Raw genomic sequence first — 14,839 nt, 5'->3', positions numbered from 1 at the left:
TGACGGGACCTCATGAGCTTTTCCAGCACCCTTGAAAGCTCTCCAGGTTTCTTTGCATGGTTTTCAGAGGAAGAACACAGGAGAACCCAAGATGATGGCTGAGAGTGATCTGAACTCTAATGGGGCAATGCTATTAACCAGCTGGCATGCACTAACCAGGCCTTTCTTTCTACCCCCAGGGAAGACGATGAAGCTGTAGAGATGCTTCCCTACGTAATCGCCACCCTGGGCTCAGGAGGGGCCTCCTGCAAAGCCTCCACATGCAGCAACAGCACCAAGGACTACTGCTACAGTGCCCGCATCCGCAGCACAGTGCTGCAGGGGCTGCCCTTCGGCGGGGTGCCCACCGTCTTAGCCCTTGATTTCATGTGCTTTCTTGTAAGTTTGCCTATGGCTGTTTTGGCACCTTCCCAGCTAATTAGTCATGAAGGGAGAACTATGATCTGGTCAGAAGTGAGAATCCCAGCTTCCATTCCTGACTTTATTGCTGGCGGATTCTGTGGCCTCAATCATGTCCCTTAACCACTCTGAGCCTTGGCTTAATTCTAGCACCACTGCACTGAGCCTGTGGAAGGGGGTTGCCAATTTTCTGGGAGGACACAGGTCAGGTTAGGTCAGTCCCATGTCCCAAAACTCTTCCTTCACTTACCTACCCAAAGGTTTTGCTTGATCCTTGGTAACCATGGGACCATGGACGTTGTAGTCATAACCTTATCTCCTCGGGATATGAGGAATTCTTGATCCTGTGACCAACTTCACTGCTGTGTGTTGCATCCTGGACCTCATTCTGCCTCTAGCCACCTAGACAGCCTGATTATTCAGCCCTGATGACTTGTGCTGTCCCACAGCCTCAGTGTGCTGTTAGCTGAGCAGTCTGTCCCCTCCCTCCCTCTGCAAGCAGAGCTGAGTAATGCCGTGTCTCACAACTGTTTCTCTGCTCTCTTCCAGGCATTGTTGTTTGTTTTCTCAATTTTGCGTAAAGTTGCCTGGGACTATGGACGCCTGGCCCTGGTGACGGATGCTGACAGGTAAGCATGGCAGAGAGGCAGGGAAAAAACAGCGTAAGCAGTACCTTTCCTTGCAGAAGGGATGAATCCCATGGTGTGTGCCAGAGGCAGGAGAAGAGAGGAAGGCATGCAGCTTGTATCCGCTGAGCTCCAGAAACAGGGAAAGTCCCTGCTTACCAGCTTTTTTTGTTACAGCATTCTCCTACCAGTACAGGGAGCAGTCTCTGCTGGGCTCCAGGAGCTAAAGCTACAATGTCACCTTTGGTCCCTGTGCTTACAGAACTGTACAGGGGCTGAAATGACCTGAGGAACAGCGGGCAGAGGTGAGGGAGGAGGGAAAAGAGGTCGCAGAAGGGGTGAGGGCTGCCATGATGATCTTTAGGCCTCTGAAGGTGGCTTTGCAGGATGTAGCTCTTTTGAAGGGCACTTAGAAGTGGCAGGTTGCATTTCTGGGTGCCAAACTTGCTCATAAATCTGAAGCAGGATGGGCTGTATCAGGGACGGCTGGCATGCCTGGCTGGCAAGGTGAGCATGTGACACATGTGAGGCTGGAACAGGGACCTGTCCAGGCAGTAGTGGAACTTGAAAAGTGAGTGCAAATGCTGAGTTCATCCCATGCAGCTCATTTTCCCCTGGCTGATGGAAGTGTTGGGTCACCAGCTGTTTGTTTGCTTTTTTTGCAGAGGAAAGAGTGAGAGCTACCACTTGTTGCTGCCATGCTCTGCTTTACAAGACCTGTGATGAGCCTGAGAGCAGAGCACGATAGGATAAGGCTGCACAGACTGTGGGAACAGAGCGAGGGAGGCAGAGGGGATACATCCAGTCATGTCTTCTAGCAAGTCAGGCAACGGGGATCCTACATTGAAGGCAGCTGTATGTGATTCCTTCCAGGAGCATGCCTTGCTGTTCCCATTTTTGCTGTAAACAGCAGGAAGCACAGTTGATTTCTTCCAGTGCTGAATGAGTAACTCCCCTTGGTGGAGCTGGGGGGTTGTGCAGAGTCTTGCTCTGTGCTATGCAGTGTGTAGAGGTGGTTTACTGTGTGTGTGTTGTATTTTGTCACATGCCAGTGGAGGCAGTGTGGATTAAAGCTGTTGGTTGGTTCTGCTTCGGCTTGATCAGTTCCAATAGCTCCTGTCACCAAAAGGTTAGAATGGGACTGAGCTCCAGCCTGCTTGATCCCCTTGGCAATACCAATTCAGATAAGCTTAGTACAAGTAATGCCAGCTAGTCTGGGATCTGCAGGAGGAGCTCTTGCTGCTGCATCTGTCTGTCTCTTTGTGCTCCTACTGCTTGGCCCATCCATGGGGCACGTTGAGCATTTTATGGGGCTGGAATGTTTGACCCAGGACAGATGCATTTTGGCTGCATGGGATGGGGAGGAGAGAGACAGAAGCTGGGTGAAGGAAGCACAGAGAGCAGGTGAGTGGCTCTTGGCAGTCTGTGAGTTGCAGTGGCTCGGGGCAGCACTGAGCTCTGCAGGAAAGGTATCCTCCAGCCTCACCACCAGCAGGTTTCTCTTCTTCAGGACCACATGGAGCCCTGTGATGGAGGGGACCTGGCGCCTGCTCCCCTGGTTGTAATCTCTCCTTTTCTGTTTCTGTGCCCCCAGGCGTCGACGATGGCAGACGGAACGAGAGGAGCGGGAATAGTATGTTGTTTTTTCAGGGTCTTGTTTACTCTCTCTGTCTCTCTGTTTCTTTTTGCAGTTTTCTCTCTTGCTTCTGAACTAATCTAAGTGGCTGGGAGTTCAGGGCTTGGATTTGTCTCTTGGTGGATTTGTGCTCTTTTCTCCCCCCACCTCGCCCCCTGTGTGTCAGCCACCTCCCACAGCTGGGTGCACTGTGGTTTTCCCCTCACATCCCTTAAATATTCCCTGTGTGCATTAGTGCCAAGGAGCTGCTAGTTGAGGCAAATAGTGCCATATCATGTACCCTGCTGTACCCGCCTGTGTCCTGCTATCCCACTGTGAATACTGGGAAAGAAACATGAGCCTGTGGCTACCTAGGGTCGCCCCAGACAGAGGGCAGCTGCCTTTTCTTTGCCCATCCCTCATGCTGGTGAGCCCCAAGGGCTTTTCTCATGGCAGTTGCATGAAGGTCATCACCAGGCTTTTCTTTTGTATTCACCCCCGTGTGGCTGCCAGGACAAGAGCAAGCATTGGACCTTATTCCTTACCACCTACTCCAGGCTGGTAGGGTGCTCAGCAAGTCATCATCTTTGTCCCTTCTCTCTTTCCCATATAGGAAGAGACTTTCCTGTCTCAGTGTGGCTAAGAGCATCTTCCAGCACCTTGGCCTGGCTTTGTCTGCAGGGTGAAGACAGCTGGCTGCCAGCTGAGCACTGTCACAGATCTCTCCTCCATGTTCTTCTCTCTTTCTTGCTCCTTTTACACCCAAGTAAAAAACCATTCCATTGCCTTGTCAATATTCCGAATGACATGCTGCACAATCAGCCAGCAGAGCCTGCACAGATCACTTCATCACGTGCAAAGCAGTGGCCTGCTACTGTCTCAAGAGGGCACAGAGGTCCTCCTATTTTTGTGACTGCTCCTTAGCTTCAAAGGGCAGAGCAATCTTGGCTGCGAAAGCAAAGGTGGTGGTAGCTGTGGTAGATAGCACAGAGGGAATGCCTTGCTCACACTTAGTGCTCCACTAAGGAGGAGTAGCAGAGCTGTCGTGCTCTGAGGCTCTGGAGCAGCTTTTCGGTGGAGTCCATCTGTTATCCTCACGAGTGCTCATCTCTCTCGAGGGCTCTGCATCTTCCTCTTCCCATTACTCATCTGGACTTGCTGAATCTCTCTGCTCCCATCCAAGCACTTGAGCTGTATTGGTTTTGGTAGGCAGAAGTTTCCAAAAGCTTGTGGAGCTCAGTGAGGAAACCTCATCCTGGTCAGTGCTTTTCTAAATCTAGTAGCAAATTGCTATCTAGCCATCCTCCATGCAGAGGTGCATTGGCATGTAGTGCATTAGAGACTCACATACAGCCTGGCACTGCCAGTCATTGAATGTGCAGGAGCACAACCTCTTTAATCTGTCCCTTTGTCTGAAAGCCAGCAAGCACCCCCATCCTGACATTTGCCAGTGCAAACAGAGGTAGCCATCCGCCCTCTTAGTGACTCAGTCTGTGCCAAGAGGAGGTGGCAACCCATTCCCACCTCGGTGTGTAAGAGTAATGATGGAGAGCCCTTCAGGGCTTGCTATCCACACAGTGAGCTCATGCATTGCACCACAACAAATTGTCTGTACGACTGCCTGGCAACCTCCTCTCCTGGAGCCTGGGGTTGGTAGTGTCTCAAATCCAGTCCCACCTCTTCTCTAGCAGCAGGCATGGAGAAGGCTCCTTGGGTCCCACCTTAATTTCCTCTCAGTTTGGGGTAGCATTGCCTCTTTCCACTCACTTTAACAGTGCTTGGCTTTAGAGAGCCTCCAACTAGATGCAGGTATCCCCCCTGCAGCTCCCTCTCCATTCTCCCATCCTTGGAAAGGCTTGGCACCCTGTCTTCTCAACACTGCTGGTCATGTACATCCCCAGGTATGGTCCATCCTGCATGGAGCTGTTAGTCTGATCTAATAACGTAGCACTCTTTATAGCTATTCCCTCTAGTGTTGCCCCGTTGTCTTTTTTCCCAGTACCAAGGAGCCAGAAGCACACAGCATCATCACACTGGCGTCTCCTCAGGGCTGCAGGCAGCAGAAATTCACCCTCTCCCTTCATCCAGCTGAAGAGCTGCTCCCTTAGTCCTATGACCTTCAGTTAATCTCTGTTTTCCTCTGGGTGTTGCTTCCTGCTAGAAACTCAGCAGGTGCTGCTCTGCTCTGAGGGAGGCCACATGTACCATCTTTTTCCCTTCAGAAGGGTCACAAAGGTCTTCGTTTGTTTGCTAGTGGAGTGTCACCACTTGTCTCTAGTCTGTGTTTCTCATCTGTTTCTTCTCTGGATCCTTGTCCATCTGATCCTTCTTTCACCTGTACTCGTTACAGAGAGACCGTTTTTATTGTTTGCTTTACTTTTAGCCATATCTCTTGTTATACCTCCAAGGTTCCAGCCTGATGTCATCTTGTCATCTTACAAGTGCTATTTTATTTAGGTATCTGGACCATTCATTTTATCTTCTTTGCCTGCCTACACTTCACCACCATTCATTCTGAGGACTATTATCTGCCTTGGATGCTGCTAGTGCTGCCAGTTCTTCATTAAGGTCCCTGCCTATATCTGGAGTGCCGTGGTCAGGGATATTTGCTTCTTGCTCTTCAGCCTTACAGACATTTGTTCCTGTCCGCTTCCCTGCCCCCGCTCTGGTGACTCCCAGGCAGACAGCAGGCCCAGCCATGAGTGAGCAGCTGGGCTCAGCCAGGCTTCAGTCAGCACACAGATGGTGCCAGCACTGTCTTTCTTTTCCTGGGTTTCCTCTCACTGAGGCACTGGTATATAGTGGTGATGTGGGTCCACCAGGCTCCCATCCTTCCTCCTCCCTGACACAGCTAAGGTCTGCAGGACTGGGTAAGCAGGGGTGCCCCTGGGATGAGAAGATGCTGCCAGGCCCTCTCCAGAGCTCTCTCCCTGGTAGCTTGGGAGCTGCTTTATGCCTCTTGGTACCTTTAACTCTCACCTCTGTGCTCATCTCTGTAGTTGTGGTGCAAAAGGGAGGACAAGCCCTCAACTGAGCACCCCACTTGTAGTACTGTCTCCTTCACAACTCCTCTTTCCTCTTTAAACTCTGCACTAAAGAGTCTTGATCTCTCCTCTGTGGCAGCTGCTGCCAGCTCTTCCTCGTAGGGTTTTATGTGCCCTTCAGGGAAGGAGCACAGAGGGTTCAGCATCCATAAGCCCCTAGAGGCTGCCAGAGCCCAGCCCCGTGCTTGGGAGCAGGCTCTGGGTGCTGTCTGTGCAGTGTTGCCCAAGGAGGGATCTCTGCTTACTGCTGCCCTCTGCTCTTTGAGGCTTGTTCGTCTCCGTCTCACCTGGGGCAAACTGAATTAACTGCTGGCCTTCTGGGTGCTCTTGGTTCCTGGCTGAGCTGCCTCCTTTCACCTTTTAACTTTCTCCCTCAACATTTGTCATTTTAGCGTAGCCTCCGCCCTGCACTCTGACAACCACGACCGCTACGAGCGCCTCACCTCCGTCTCCAGCTCTGTGGACTTCGACCAGAGGGACAATGTGAGTAGCTGACAGAGGCAAACTCCTTGCCTGCGGGCAGCTGGGAGGCCACAGCTTGTGAGAACCAAGTGCTCTTCAGAAGTAGGACAGCTTGCCCATTCCGGAGCCTCAGGTTCTACACATTATAGTCTGAGGGTATGATACAGAGCCCAAGGCAACACAGTACTGCTTGGCTTCTGATTGTGCTCTTAAACCAGTAGCTGTACAGTCTACTTTGTTTGATGGGTGTCTGTCTTGTAAGCAGCCTACTGTTGCAGTCCTCTCTAAAGGGCAGGTGCAGCTCAGTAGGGTGTGAGGTTCCTGGGAAGTATTGCCTCCATTAGAGTGGAGAAGTACTTTGAGAAGTACTGGCTTGGCCTGCTCTGCTCTTCAAGTCCCTGCAGAGCTCCTGTTCAGGATGGAGGTTTCAGTACCACTGTGCGAGGCCTGTGTGATTAATTTTCAGGGCATCCCTTAGCTGTTGAGAGTTCTTATGCTAACCAGGAGCCCACAGCTTCCTGGGGAGGCCCAGCTACCTGCTGGTGGGGGACAGCCATGTGGCAGAGTTGTGCCCTATGCAGTAGCATTGTCACCTCCTCCAACTAGGCCTTTCTGCAGCTTTGCACATTTTGGTAGCTGCTTATGGTCTGGGCTCCTAGTCCTCAGTCATATATGTTGGGGTTCATGGATGCCAACCTGGTCACCCAAGCCTTTGGAGGAGGGAGCAAGAATATGGGAGCACACATTGACGTGAGACCTTCCTGTCTTCTTTCTGCACAGGGTTTCTGCTCCTGGTTGACAGCCATCTTCAGAATAAAGTAAGTGCCCCAGGATCAGCAGAGGGGGACTGCATGAGGAAGAAGGGCAGTGTGGGGCACTGGGACAACAATGCAGCAATGTGAAGTCACCGTCCTTTTTTGCATTTTAGAGAAGGGGCTGCAGCAGGCTGTATGGAGGGGAAAAGCAAAGGCAAGGATGATACAAGTTGTGACAGAGCCAAAACTAAGGTCACGCAGTTTGTGATAGAGATGACTCAACCCACTTCTCCCCTGTCCCCAGTCCTATCTCAGAAACACTACAGGAATGCTCTTTTCCCTGTGGTTCCTGCTAGGGGCACTGTTGTGTAAGGAAGGCTTCTGGCTGTGAAGGGTGGACTGAAGGAGGCAGGGAGATGCTGCCAGCTGGATAGCACTCGGGAGTGGCCTCTTAAGCATTTCTGGGATCAGGGCATGCAGGGGTGGTTGTTAGGTGTGGGTGTGTGTGGGCCCAGCTGCCTGTTCCTGGTGGCAGAAGGCAGGGTGTGTGGAGCAGGGCTGCAGCAAGCTTTGCACATATAGGTTTCTGCCTGAGCTGGTTCATGGCCAGATGCTGGAGTCAGTGCCCAGGGCATGGCTGCAGTTCTGTTGGGTGTGTTCCAGGGCTGCTGTGTACATTCAAACCAACTGCATGGGCAGCCATCACCCTGTGCTTTTCTGCATTCCCTCCAGCTCTGGAAAAGATTGCCTGATTTCCTTTCTTTCCCCGGCAGGGATGACGAGATCCGAGACAAGTGTGGAGGTGACGCGGTGCACTACCTGTCCTTCCAGAGGCACATCATCGGGCTGCTGGTGGCTGTGGGTGTGCTCTCCGTGGGCATCGTGTTGCCTGTCAACTTCTCAGGGGACCTGCTAGGTAAGGGCAGGGAGCCAGGTGGAGGAGCTGCTTCCAGTGACAGGCCTCAGCCCACCAGGGAGTAACATAGATAAAGCTGACTCCTGTCCCATTTTGGGAACGGAGTATCCAGAGGATTGTCCCGAGAAGCGTGGGTTTCGGGGTGCTTTGTAGGTGAGGTTCCTGCTGTACCACACCACAGCCCATCGGTATAACTGAATGTATCTGTGTCTGCTTCTTTCTCCCCAGAAAACAATGCATACAGCTTTGGGAGGACAACGATCGCTAACCTGAATTCTGGGTAAGTGTGGATGGAAGTGGGTTGGATTTACTGTGACTCTCAGGATGTGTCTTCTAGACATTCATCTGCTGCAACCTCCTTGAAGGTTGTGTTTCTGCCCTCCACAAAAGGCTGCTACCCCTGTTTCTGTTTCCACGTTGAGCTCCTGGAGGTTGTTGGCAGGGCATGTGTATGCTGTGTGAATTACACCGCTCAAGGCCCTAGAGCCTTTGGAGAAGGGGTCCCTGAGAGATCTGAGTTGTAATGGCAACCTCATGCTGGCTTTAAGCACTTCTCTCTCTTGTGTCAGGAATAATCTGCTGTGGCTGCACACATCCTTTGCCTTCCTGTACCTGCTGCTGACGGTGTACAGCATGCGCCGGCACACCTCCAAGATGCGCTACAAAGAGGATGACTTGGTGAGTGGGGTCTGAACTCACCGAGTGAGAGGGTGGGAGAGGGTGCCAAGCACTCCCTTTCCCATAGCAGTTTGGGAATGTTGTGGTTTGTCTTCCTTGTTCTGCCTGGCTGAAGGCAGGTCTCTGAAGCAGCTGGTCTTGATGCCACCTGGTTAGGGTTTTTGTTTGTTTTTTTACTTCAGTCTGATCTTTTATACCATCCATATCTATCTTCACGTTCTTCCTTTCAGGTGAAGCGTACTCTCTTCATCAATGGGATTTCAAAATATGCTGAGCCAGAAAAGATCAAGAAGCATTTTGAGTGAGTCTCACTGTTTTCTTAATTAAAGGCTGCTCTGTAACAGGAATGTTTTTAGTGGAGTGGTGCTGATGTTGCCCGGAACAGCAATAATGAGTTGAAAGTCCTGGGACAGAAGCTGATCAAAATCAATGAACACTCTTACTTTGGGGACTTTGCTATTTTCCTGTGTGAATTTTTATCTCAATGTGCAATGTGTTGGGACATGCCAAGCTATCTTTTACAGAGCCATAGGGAGGTCAGCATGGTACATGGCGGGATAGGGCACATCATGAAAAAGCTGTCAAGCTCATAGAATTGAGATGCAGGAGGCACTCCAGCAGTAACACCAGGATGCTGTGCTGTTACTTCTCTGTTGGTTGTGCTCTTTGTAGAAGAGTATATTTTTCTTTTTAACCAAAATCAAAACAACAAGAAGTTATTGTCTTCCATTGGAACCTGAGTAAAAACAGTGAGGGTAGTGTTTAGAAGCACTATAGAGAAGGGAGTCGAAGCCATGTATGACAAGCGGCTGTTTTCCATTCACAGAGAGGCCTATGCCAACTGCACTGTGCTCGAAGCACGTCCTTGTTATGATGTGGCTCGGCTGATGTTTCTCGATGCTGAGAGGTAACCAGCACGTGGCTGGGGATAGAAAGCTGGGGTGTCAATAGAAGGGTGGATGGAGGTGTGAGATCTTCTCATCCACTTCTTCAAATCTGGTTCCATGGAGGTTTTCTGAGACACCTTTCTTTCTCTTCCCCTCTCCTGCTTCAGGAAGAAAGCTGAGCGTGGACGGATCTACTTTACCAACCTGCAGAGCAAGGAGAACACCCCATCTATGATCAATCCCAAGCCCTGTGGCCACCTGTGCTGCTGTGTCATCAGGGGCTGTGAGGAGGTGTGAGGAGAGCTGGAGGCGCTGGGTGGAGGGGTACTGTGGGCACTGGGTCCCTGTGCTGCCCACGCTGACTTGCAGCATACTGGGGTCCTGCCAGCCACCCAGTCTGGGACCAGGAGTGTATCATGGCTCTCCTGGCACTCGGCCACAGAGCTGCTGCCCCACAGCTTAGCCTGGGTTGTCTTGACTGCCTGCTGTCTCCCCACTGTGCTTCTGTGGCAGCTCTAAGGGGTGAGGTCCCCAGGTCTCTGCTCTGATGCCTGTCCCTCTGCCCAGGTGGAAGCCATTGAGTACTACACCAAACTGGAGGAGAAACTCAAAGATGACTACAAGCGGGAGAAGGAGAAGGTGAATGAGAAGCCTCTGGGGATGGCCTTTGTCACCTTTCATAATGAGACTATCACAGCCATGTGAGTACTGCAAGAGATCCTGTCCTTCCCAGGATGGTGGCATCTCACAACTCTACTTTAAAAGAGAAATCCCAGCCCCAAGACATCCACATCAGCTAGTTCCTGCTATGGCCCTCTGTCACAGCATCTCCCTTTTTCTCTTCTTCTCCAGAATCCTCAAAGACTTCAACGCTTGCAAATGCCAGGGCTGTGCATGTCGTGGGGAGCCCAGGGCCTCCTCCTGCAGTGAATCTCTGCATGTTTCCAACTGGACTGTCAGTTATGCTCCTGACCCACAAAACATTTACTGGTGAGCAGAAGTGGGGCTCAGCAGGTCTGTGGAGATAAAAAGAGAGAATGGACCCTCACAGTGTGATAACTGAGGGTGGTGGTGGTCTTGCTGAAGGATAGTCTGGCTGAGCTAGAGATCTGATCCAACTTGGAGGGGGAAAGCCTTAGATTTATTCCCCAGGCTCCCTTGGCTCAGGCCTGGCTATATTGTGTGAGTATGATGTTTGCTGTGAATGGTTTTGATGCCCTTTTTCTTTCATATTCCCAGGGAACATCTCTCCATCCGGGGCTTCATTTGGTGGATCCGCTGCCTGGTGATTAATGTGGTCCTCTTCATCCTCCTTTTTTTCCTCACCACCCCTGCAATCATCATCACCACTATGGACAAGTTCAATGTCACCAAGCCTGTGGAGTACCTCAATGTAAGGCCTTCAGGGTGGGGTGCACAGTGGGTAGCACTGAAGCCATCCCAAGGCACAAAAGCCCTTGAAAGGGAGTGAGTAGCAAGAGAATCTGTCAGCATACCCCAAGTCCTGGCAGGCCAAGAGCAAAGGAGAGGTTGTTCAGGAGAGGGTTGCATGTCATGTGCCCCCCAAGCTCCTCCAGTCTAGGGGTGCTAAGAGTGGCTGAGCTGAGCTGCATTGTAGCAACTGGCATTGGAAACTCTGCATCAGTAAATGCAGCACCTGTGATAAGCATAAGTGCTGCTGCATCATGTGTAACACAGTCTCTTCTCTGTCTTGTTGTAGAACCCCATCATCACTCAGTTCTTTCCGACTCTGCTGCTGTGGTGCTTCTCTGCTCTGCTGCCCACCATTGTGTATTACTCTGCCTTTTTTGAAGCGCATTGGACCAGGTAGGAACAACCAGTGCCTGTTCCTGGCTTGTTGCCTGGCATCACGATACTTCTCACTAGTGCAAAGCTGTGACCAGCTCCTCTTGCTTGGCTTGCTGTTTTCACTTGAGTGTGGTGTTATGTGGCACCTTTTGGTCACCTTGGGGTCTGCTGTGGACAGCTCTGCCAGCCGTTAGCTGGGTAGTGTTGTGCAGCATGGGCTTATACTGAGCAAAGAGTGATATACTTGTGCAAGAAGAGGAAAAGTGAGAGGAGCTGGGGCCAGTGCCTTTGAGAAATGCTAGTAGCAAGGGAAGTCCTTCTGGCAGCTGCAGATTACTGAAGGTAGCTTATTCTTTCTCCCTTCCTCTCCTCCCCTCCCCTGCCCCCCAAAAGAAAAAATCACCTGCCTTTTCACCTAGCTTCTGCTTTCTATCATTGTTGCCTCTGTCAGCACCCTGCCATAGCCTTTTTCCTGTGGCCAGGCAGGGCACACACAGGTAGCTCTCAGTCTCTGGCACATGGCAGTACCCTGTGCTGGTGAGATGACAATGTTAATGGCTTTCTCTCTGCCCCCAGATCTGGAGAGAACAGGACCACCATGCACAAGTGTTACACATTCCTCATCTTCATGGTCTTGCTGCTGCCCTCACTGGGCTTGAGCAGGTAAGCATGGAGGGGAGGGCAAGCAAGCACAGAGACCTGGGGTGTGGGGGTGGTTGAGTTACACCTTCGGTGGTTTTCCTGCAGCACTTCCTTGTTCTCCCTATTTCTATACAAAGCTAGTGAATTCCCCCCACTTCAGCCAGAAGCAAGTAGGCTGTACTGCATTGCTGGGTGGTCTTCCTATTTGTAGGCTGCAGGAATGCTAATCCTGCTGGATGTGAGCCCCAAATCTTCCTGCAGAGGCTATAGAAATGCCCTGTGGGACATCAGCTGCCAGACATCAGCATAGGCTCAGTACTGAACAAGAACAAAACAAAAACTGTGTGAGAGAGAAATCTGGGAGATAGAAGCAGGATGATGGAAGGGTCAACTCTGATAGGAGCTTCTTTATGGATTGTAGGGTGGGCAGTCTAAACCCCATAAATTCAGGATACAGCTCCTCAGTGACTAAATCGGCCAGTTCCAATAGGGGACAGACAGTCTTTTAACAGCAGCAGAAAATGGTCTGCCATCCTAGTGGGTGACTAGGGTGAGGTTTCCCAGCCAGATTTAAAATGTCTTGTTGTTTATAACTCTGTGACTTAAGCAGGTGAATGCTCTCAGAAGGTTACATTTCAGCTGTGTACCAACAAGCATGTCAACACTTCCTTTTGAGGACAGAATCCATCCCACTGCTGCATGTGGTGCTCTGTAGTCTATCAGAATCATGGCTCTGGAGGTGCCATGAGATTGTACAGTTTTATGTCAAAACAGTGTAGAACTGGAGAGAAATGAATTACTTTTTATCTCTCTTCTTGAGGTTATAGTGTACCTGAGTAGTTTCCCCTGTGGTCTATCACCCCTTCCTTGCAGGGTTGTTTCACCCAAGCAGAGGAAAGGAAAATAGCGATAGGATCAGGGCAAAAGGAGAAGAACATGCATGAGAATGGAAAGCTTTAGATCCCTTTAAGGATGCAGTAGTGTTTTTCCCAGTGTCTGATTTACATAATTTCCCATGACATATCCCAAGAAGGAACAATGAGGTCTATGGTCAAAGCTATGGGTCTTTTGAGAGCTGTTTCCATATATTTGCATGTCTATGTCTGGATAAGCTGCTTCTGACTGTTCTTTTCTTCTCACCCCCTTCACCACAGCTTGGATGTGTTTTTCCGCTGGCTGTTTGACAAAAAATTCCTCGCTGAAGCTGCAGTGCGATTTGAGTAAGTGGAGCAGGGAAGAAAAACCCTTGTTAATGGTGGGGGATCATCCAAAGGTGGTACCCAGGTCTTGGTCCTTTCTATGCTGTGGGAGCATCTCCTGCAATCTGCTCTCATTGCGCCTTCCCAGGTGTGTGTTCCTGCCAGACAACGGGGCCTTCTTTGTCAACTATGTTATCGCCTCTGCTTTCATTGGGAATGCCATGGACCTGCTGCGCATCCCCGGCTTGCTCATGTACATGATTCGCCTTTGCCTGGCCCGCTCAGCCGCTGAACGGAGGAACGTCAAGCGGGTAAGTGGTGGTGCTGGGGAGGATAATGGCCTGCACCCAGGGCTGAAGGTGCTGCAGTGGGGGCTGTGCATTCGGGGGCTTGCCAAGTGCAAGATATATCCTGCTCAGCGTAAAAACAGACAGGTCTCTGTTCTCCCCTGCAGCACCAGGCCTATGAGTTCCAGTTTGGGGCTGCTTACGCGTGGATGATGTGTGTATTCACTGTGGTCATGACCTACAGCATCACCTGCCCCATCATTGTCCCCTTTGGTGAGTGACAACCCTTTGCCCTCGCACAGGGAATATTTGCTCTTGTCCAGAAGCACTTGGAAAAGAGGTCAATGCCCTTTCCTAATAACTCTCCCTCAGGGCTCATGTATATGCTGCTCAAACACCTGGTGGACAGGTACAATCTGTACTATGCATACCTGCCTGCCAAACTGGACAAGAAGATCCATTCAGGTGCTGTGAACCAAGTAGTGGCAGCCCCCATCCTATGCCTCTTCTGGCTTCTCTTCTTCTCTACCATGCGTGCAGGTAAATGCTAGGCTGGGAAGTGTCTTGGCTGAGCATTTCCCCTGGCTGCCTCCTCTTAGCGGCACCACACCGTCTGTTGGGCTTTGGCACCCTAACATTGGTTTCTCTTCATCCCAGGGTTCTTGGCCCCAACTTCCATGTTCACTTTTGTGGTTCTCGTGATCACCATTGTGATCTGCCTATGTCACGTCTGCTTCGGGCACTTCAAATACCTCAGTGCTCACAACTACAAGGTGAGGTGGGACGCTGGGCAGAGGCTCAAGGGGAAGGGAGCCCTTCCCTTGGGAGTATAGCTAAGCAGTGAAATATAGGGGGATTTAGGGCAGTGTGGGAGAGACAGGGCAGAGGGAAAGATGTCCCTGCCTGTTCCTTGGCAGAGTGTCAGCTCCATGGGGGAAAGTTCCCAAGGCAGTCTGGAGCTGTATGCCATCATTGCCATGTGTATGCTGTTCCCGTACCCACAGAGAATTTGGGAACAGCCTCACTGGGATGCAGCTCCTGCAGCTGTGTCACCCTGGCATTCTCTGCATTTCTGCTTTTCGTCTCCAGATCGAGCACACAGAGGTGGATGCCACAGAAAGCAGGCAGAACGGGAGACCTGCCACCAACCTGCCAGCTCCCAAATCCGCTGTGAGTCCCCACCTCCATGTCCATGCCCTGTTCTGCTCCCTGCCTATGTTTAAGAAAGAGGAAGTAGTACTTGCAAGTCTTTCCTTCTTGCCCAAATACCTTGCTCCTTGCCTTTCTGAGGCAGTACCCAAAGCCTTTCAATGAGGGTAGGAAGCAAGTGTTGGGCTCTGTGCTCCTCACCTATATTGGATGATGAATTGCGTTACATATGAACTGTAACTCCCCCACATGCACTCATTTCCTTCTCCTTGAATGCTGTACATGTACTTTCTGCCTCTCTCTTGGCTAGGGCAATGAATCCATCTGGGCTGGTCTCCCTTCTTACTCAGAATCTTTAGACTCTGTGATGC

At 51.0% G+C, this 14,839-nt stretch overlaps 1 protein-coding gene across 3 annotated transcripts in view; it reads left to right on the top strand.

The window, feature by feature from the left end:
• The window catches only part of TMEM63B (transmembrane protein 63B), a 35,076-nt gene that overhangs the window by 18,928 nt on the left and 1,309 nt on the right, over positions 1-14,839 (top strand). For 2 of the 3 annotated variants that reach the window (XM_015857686.3, XM_015857685.3), the window contains exons 2-23: positions 180-378; positions 949-1,028; positions 2,620-2,658; positions 6,077-6,167; positions 6,927-6,964; positions 7,675-7,817; positions 8,046-8,097; positions 8,387-8,495; positions 8,726-8,796; positions 9,322-9,402; positions 9,550-9,673; positions 9,950-10,083; positions 10,235-10,372; positions 10,622-10,775; positions 11,103-11,209; positions 11,768-11,854; positions 12,988-13,053; positions 13,181-13,343; positions 13,487-13,592; positions 13,692-13,859; positions 13,977-14,092; positions 14,409-14,489. In XM_015857686.3, the coding sequence (XP_015713172.2) occupies positions 202-378; positions 949-1,028; positions 2,620-2,658; positions 6,077-6,167; positions 6,927-6,964; positions 7,675-7,817; positions 8,046-8,097; positions 8,387-8,495; positions 8,726-8,796; positions 9,322-9,402; positions 9,550-9,673; positions 9,950-10,083; positions 10,235-10,372; positions 10,622-10,775; positions 11,103-11,209; positions 11,768-11,854; positions 12,988-13,053; positions 13,181-13,343; positions 13,487-13,592; positions 13,692-13,859; positions 13,977-14,092; positions 14,409-14,489 (2,325 nt within the window). In that variant the 5' untranslated portion in view covers positions 180-201. The remainder of the gene's footprint in view (positions 1-179; positions 379-948; positions 1,029-2,619; positions 2,659-6,076; positions 6,168-6,926; positions 6,965-7,674; positions 7,818-8,045; positions 8,098-8,386; positions 8,496-8,725; positions 8,797-9,321; positions 9,403-9,549; positions 9,674-9,949; positions 10,084-10,234; positions 10,373-10,621; positions 10,776-11,102; positions 11,210-11,767; positions 11,855-12,987; positions 13,054-13,180; positions 13,344-13,486; positions 13,593-13,691; positions 13,860-13,976; positions 14,093-14,408; positions 14,490-14,839) is intronic. The other variant, XM_015857687.3, reaches the window with a different exon arrangement.

Source organism: Coturnix japonica, chromosome 3 (assembly GCF_054131305.1).
Source record: "Coturnix japonica strain WE chromosome 3, WE-NBRP24, whole genome shotgun sequence".
Classification (NCBI taxonomy): Eukaryota; Metazoa; Chordata; class Aves; order Galliformes; family Phasianidae; genus Coturnix; species Coturnix japonica.
This window is presented reverse-complemented; position numbering and strand designations above follow the sequence as displayed.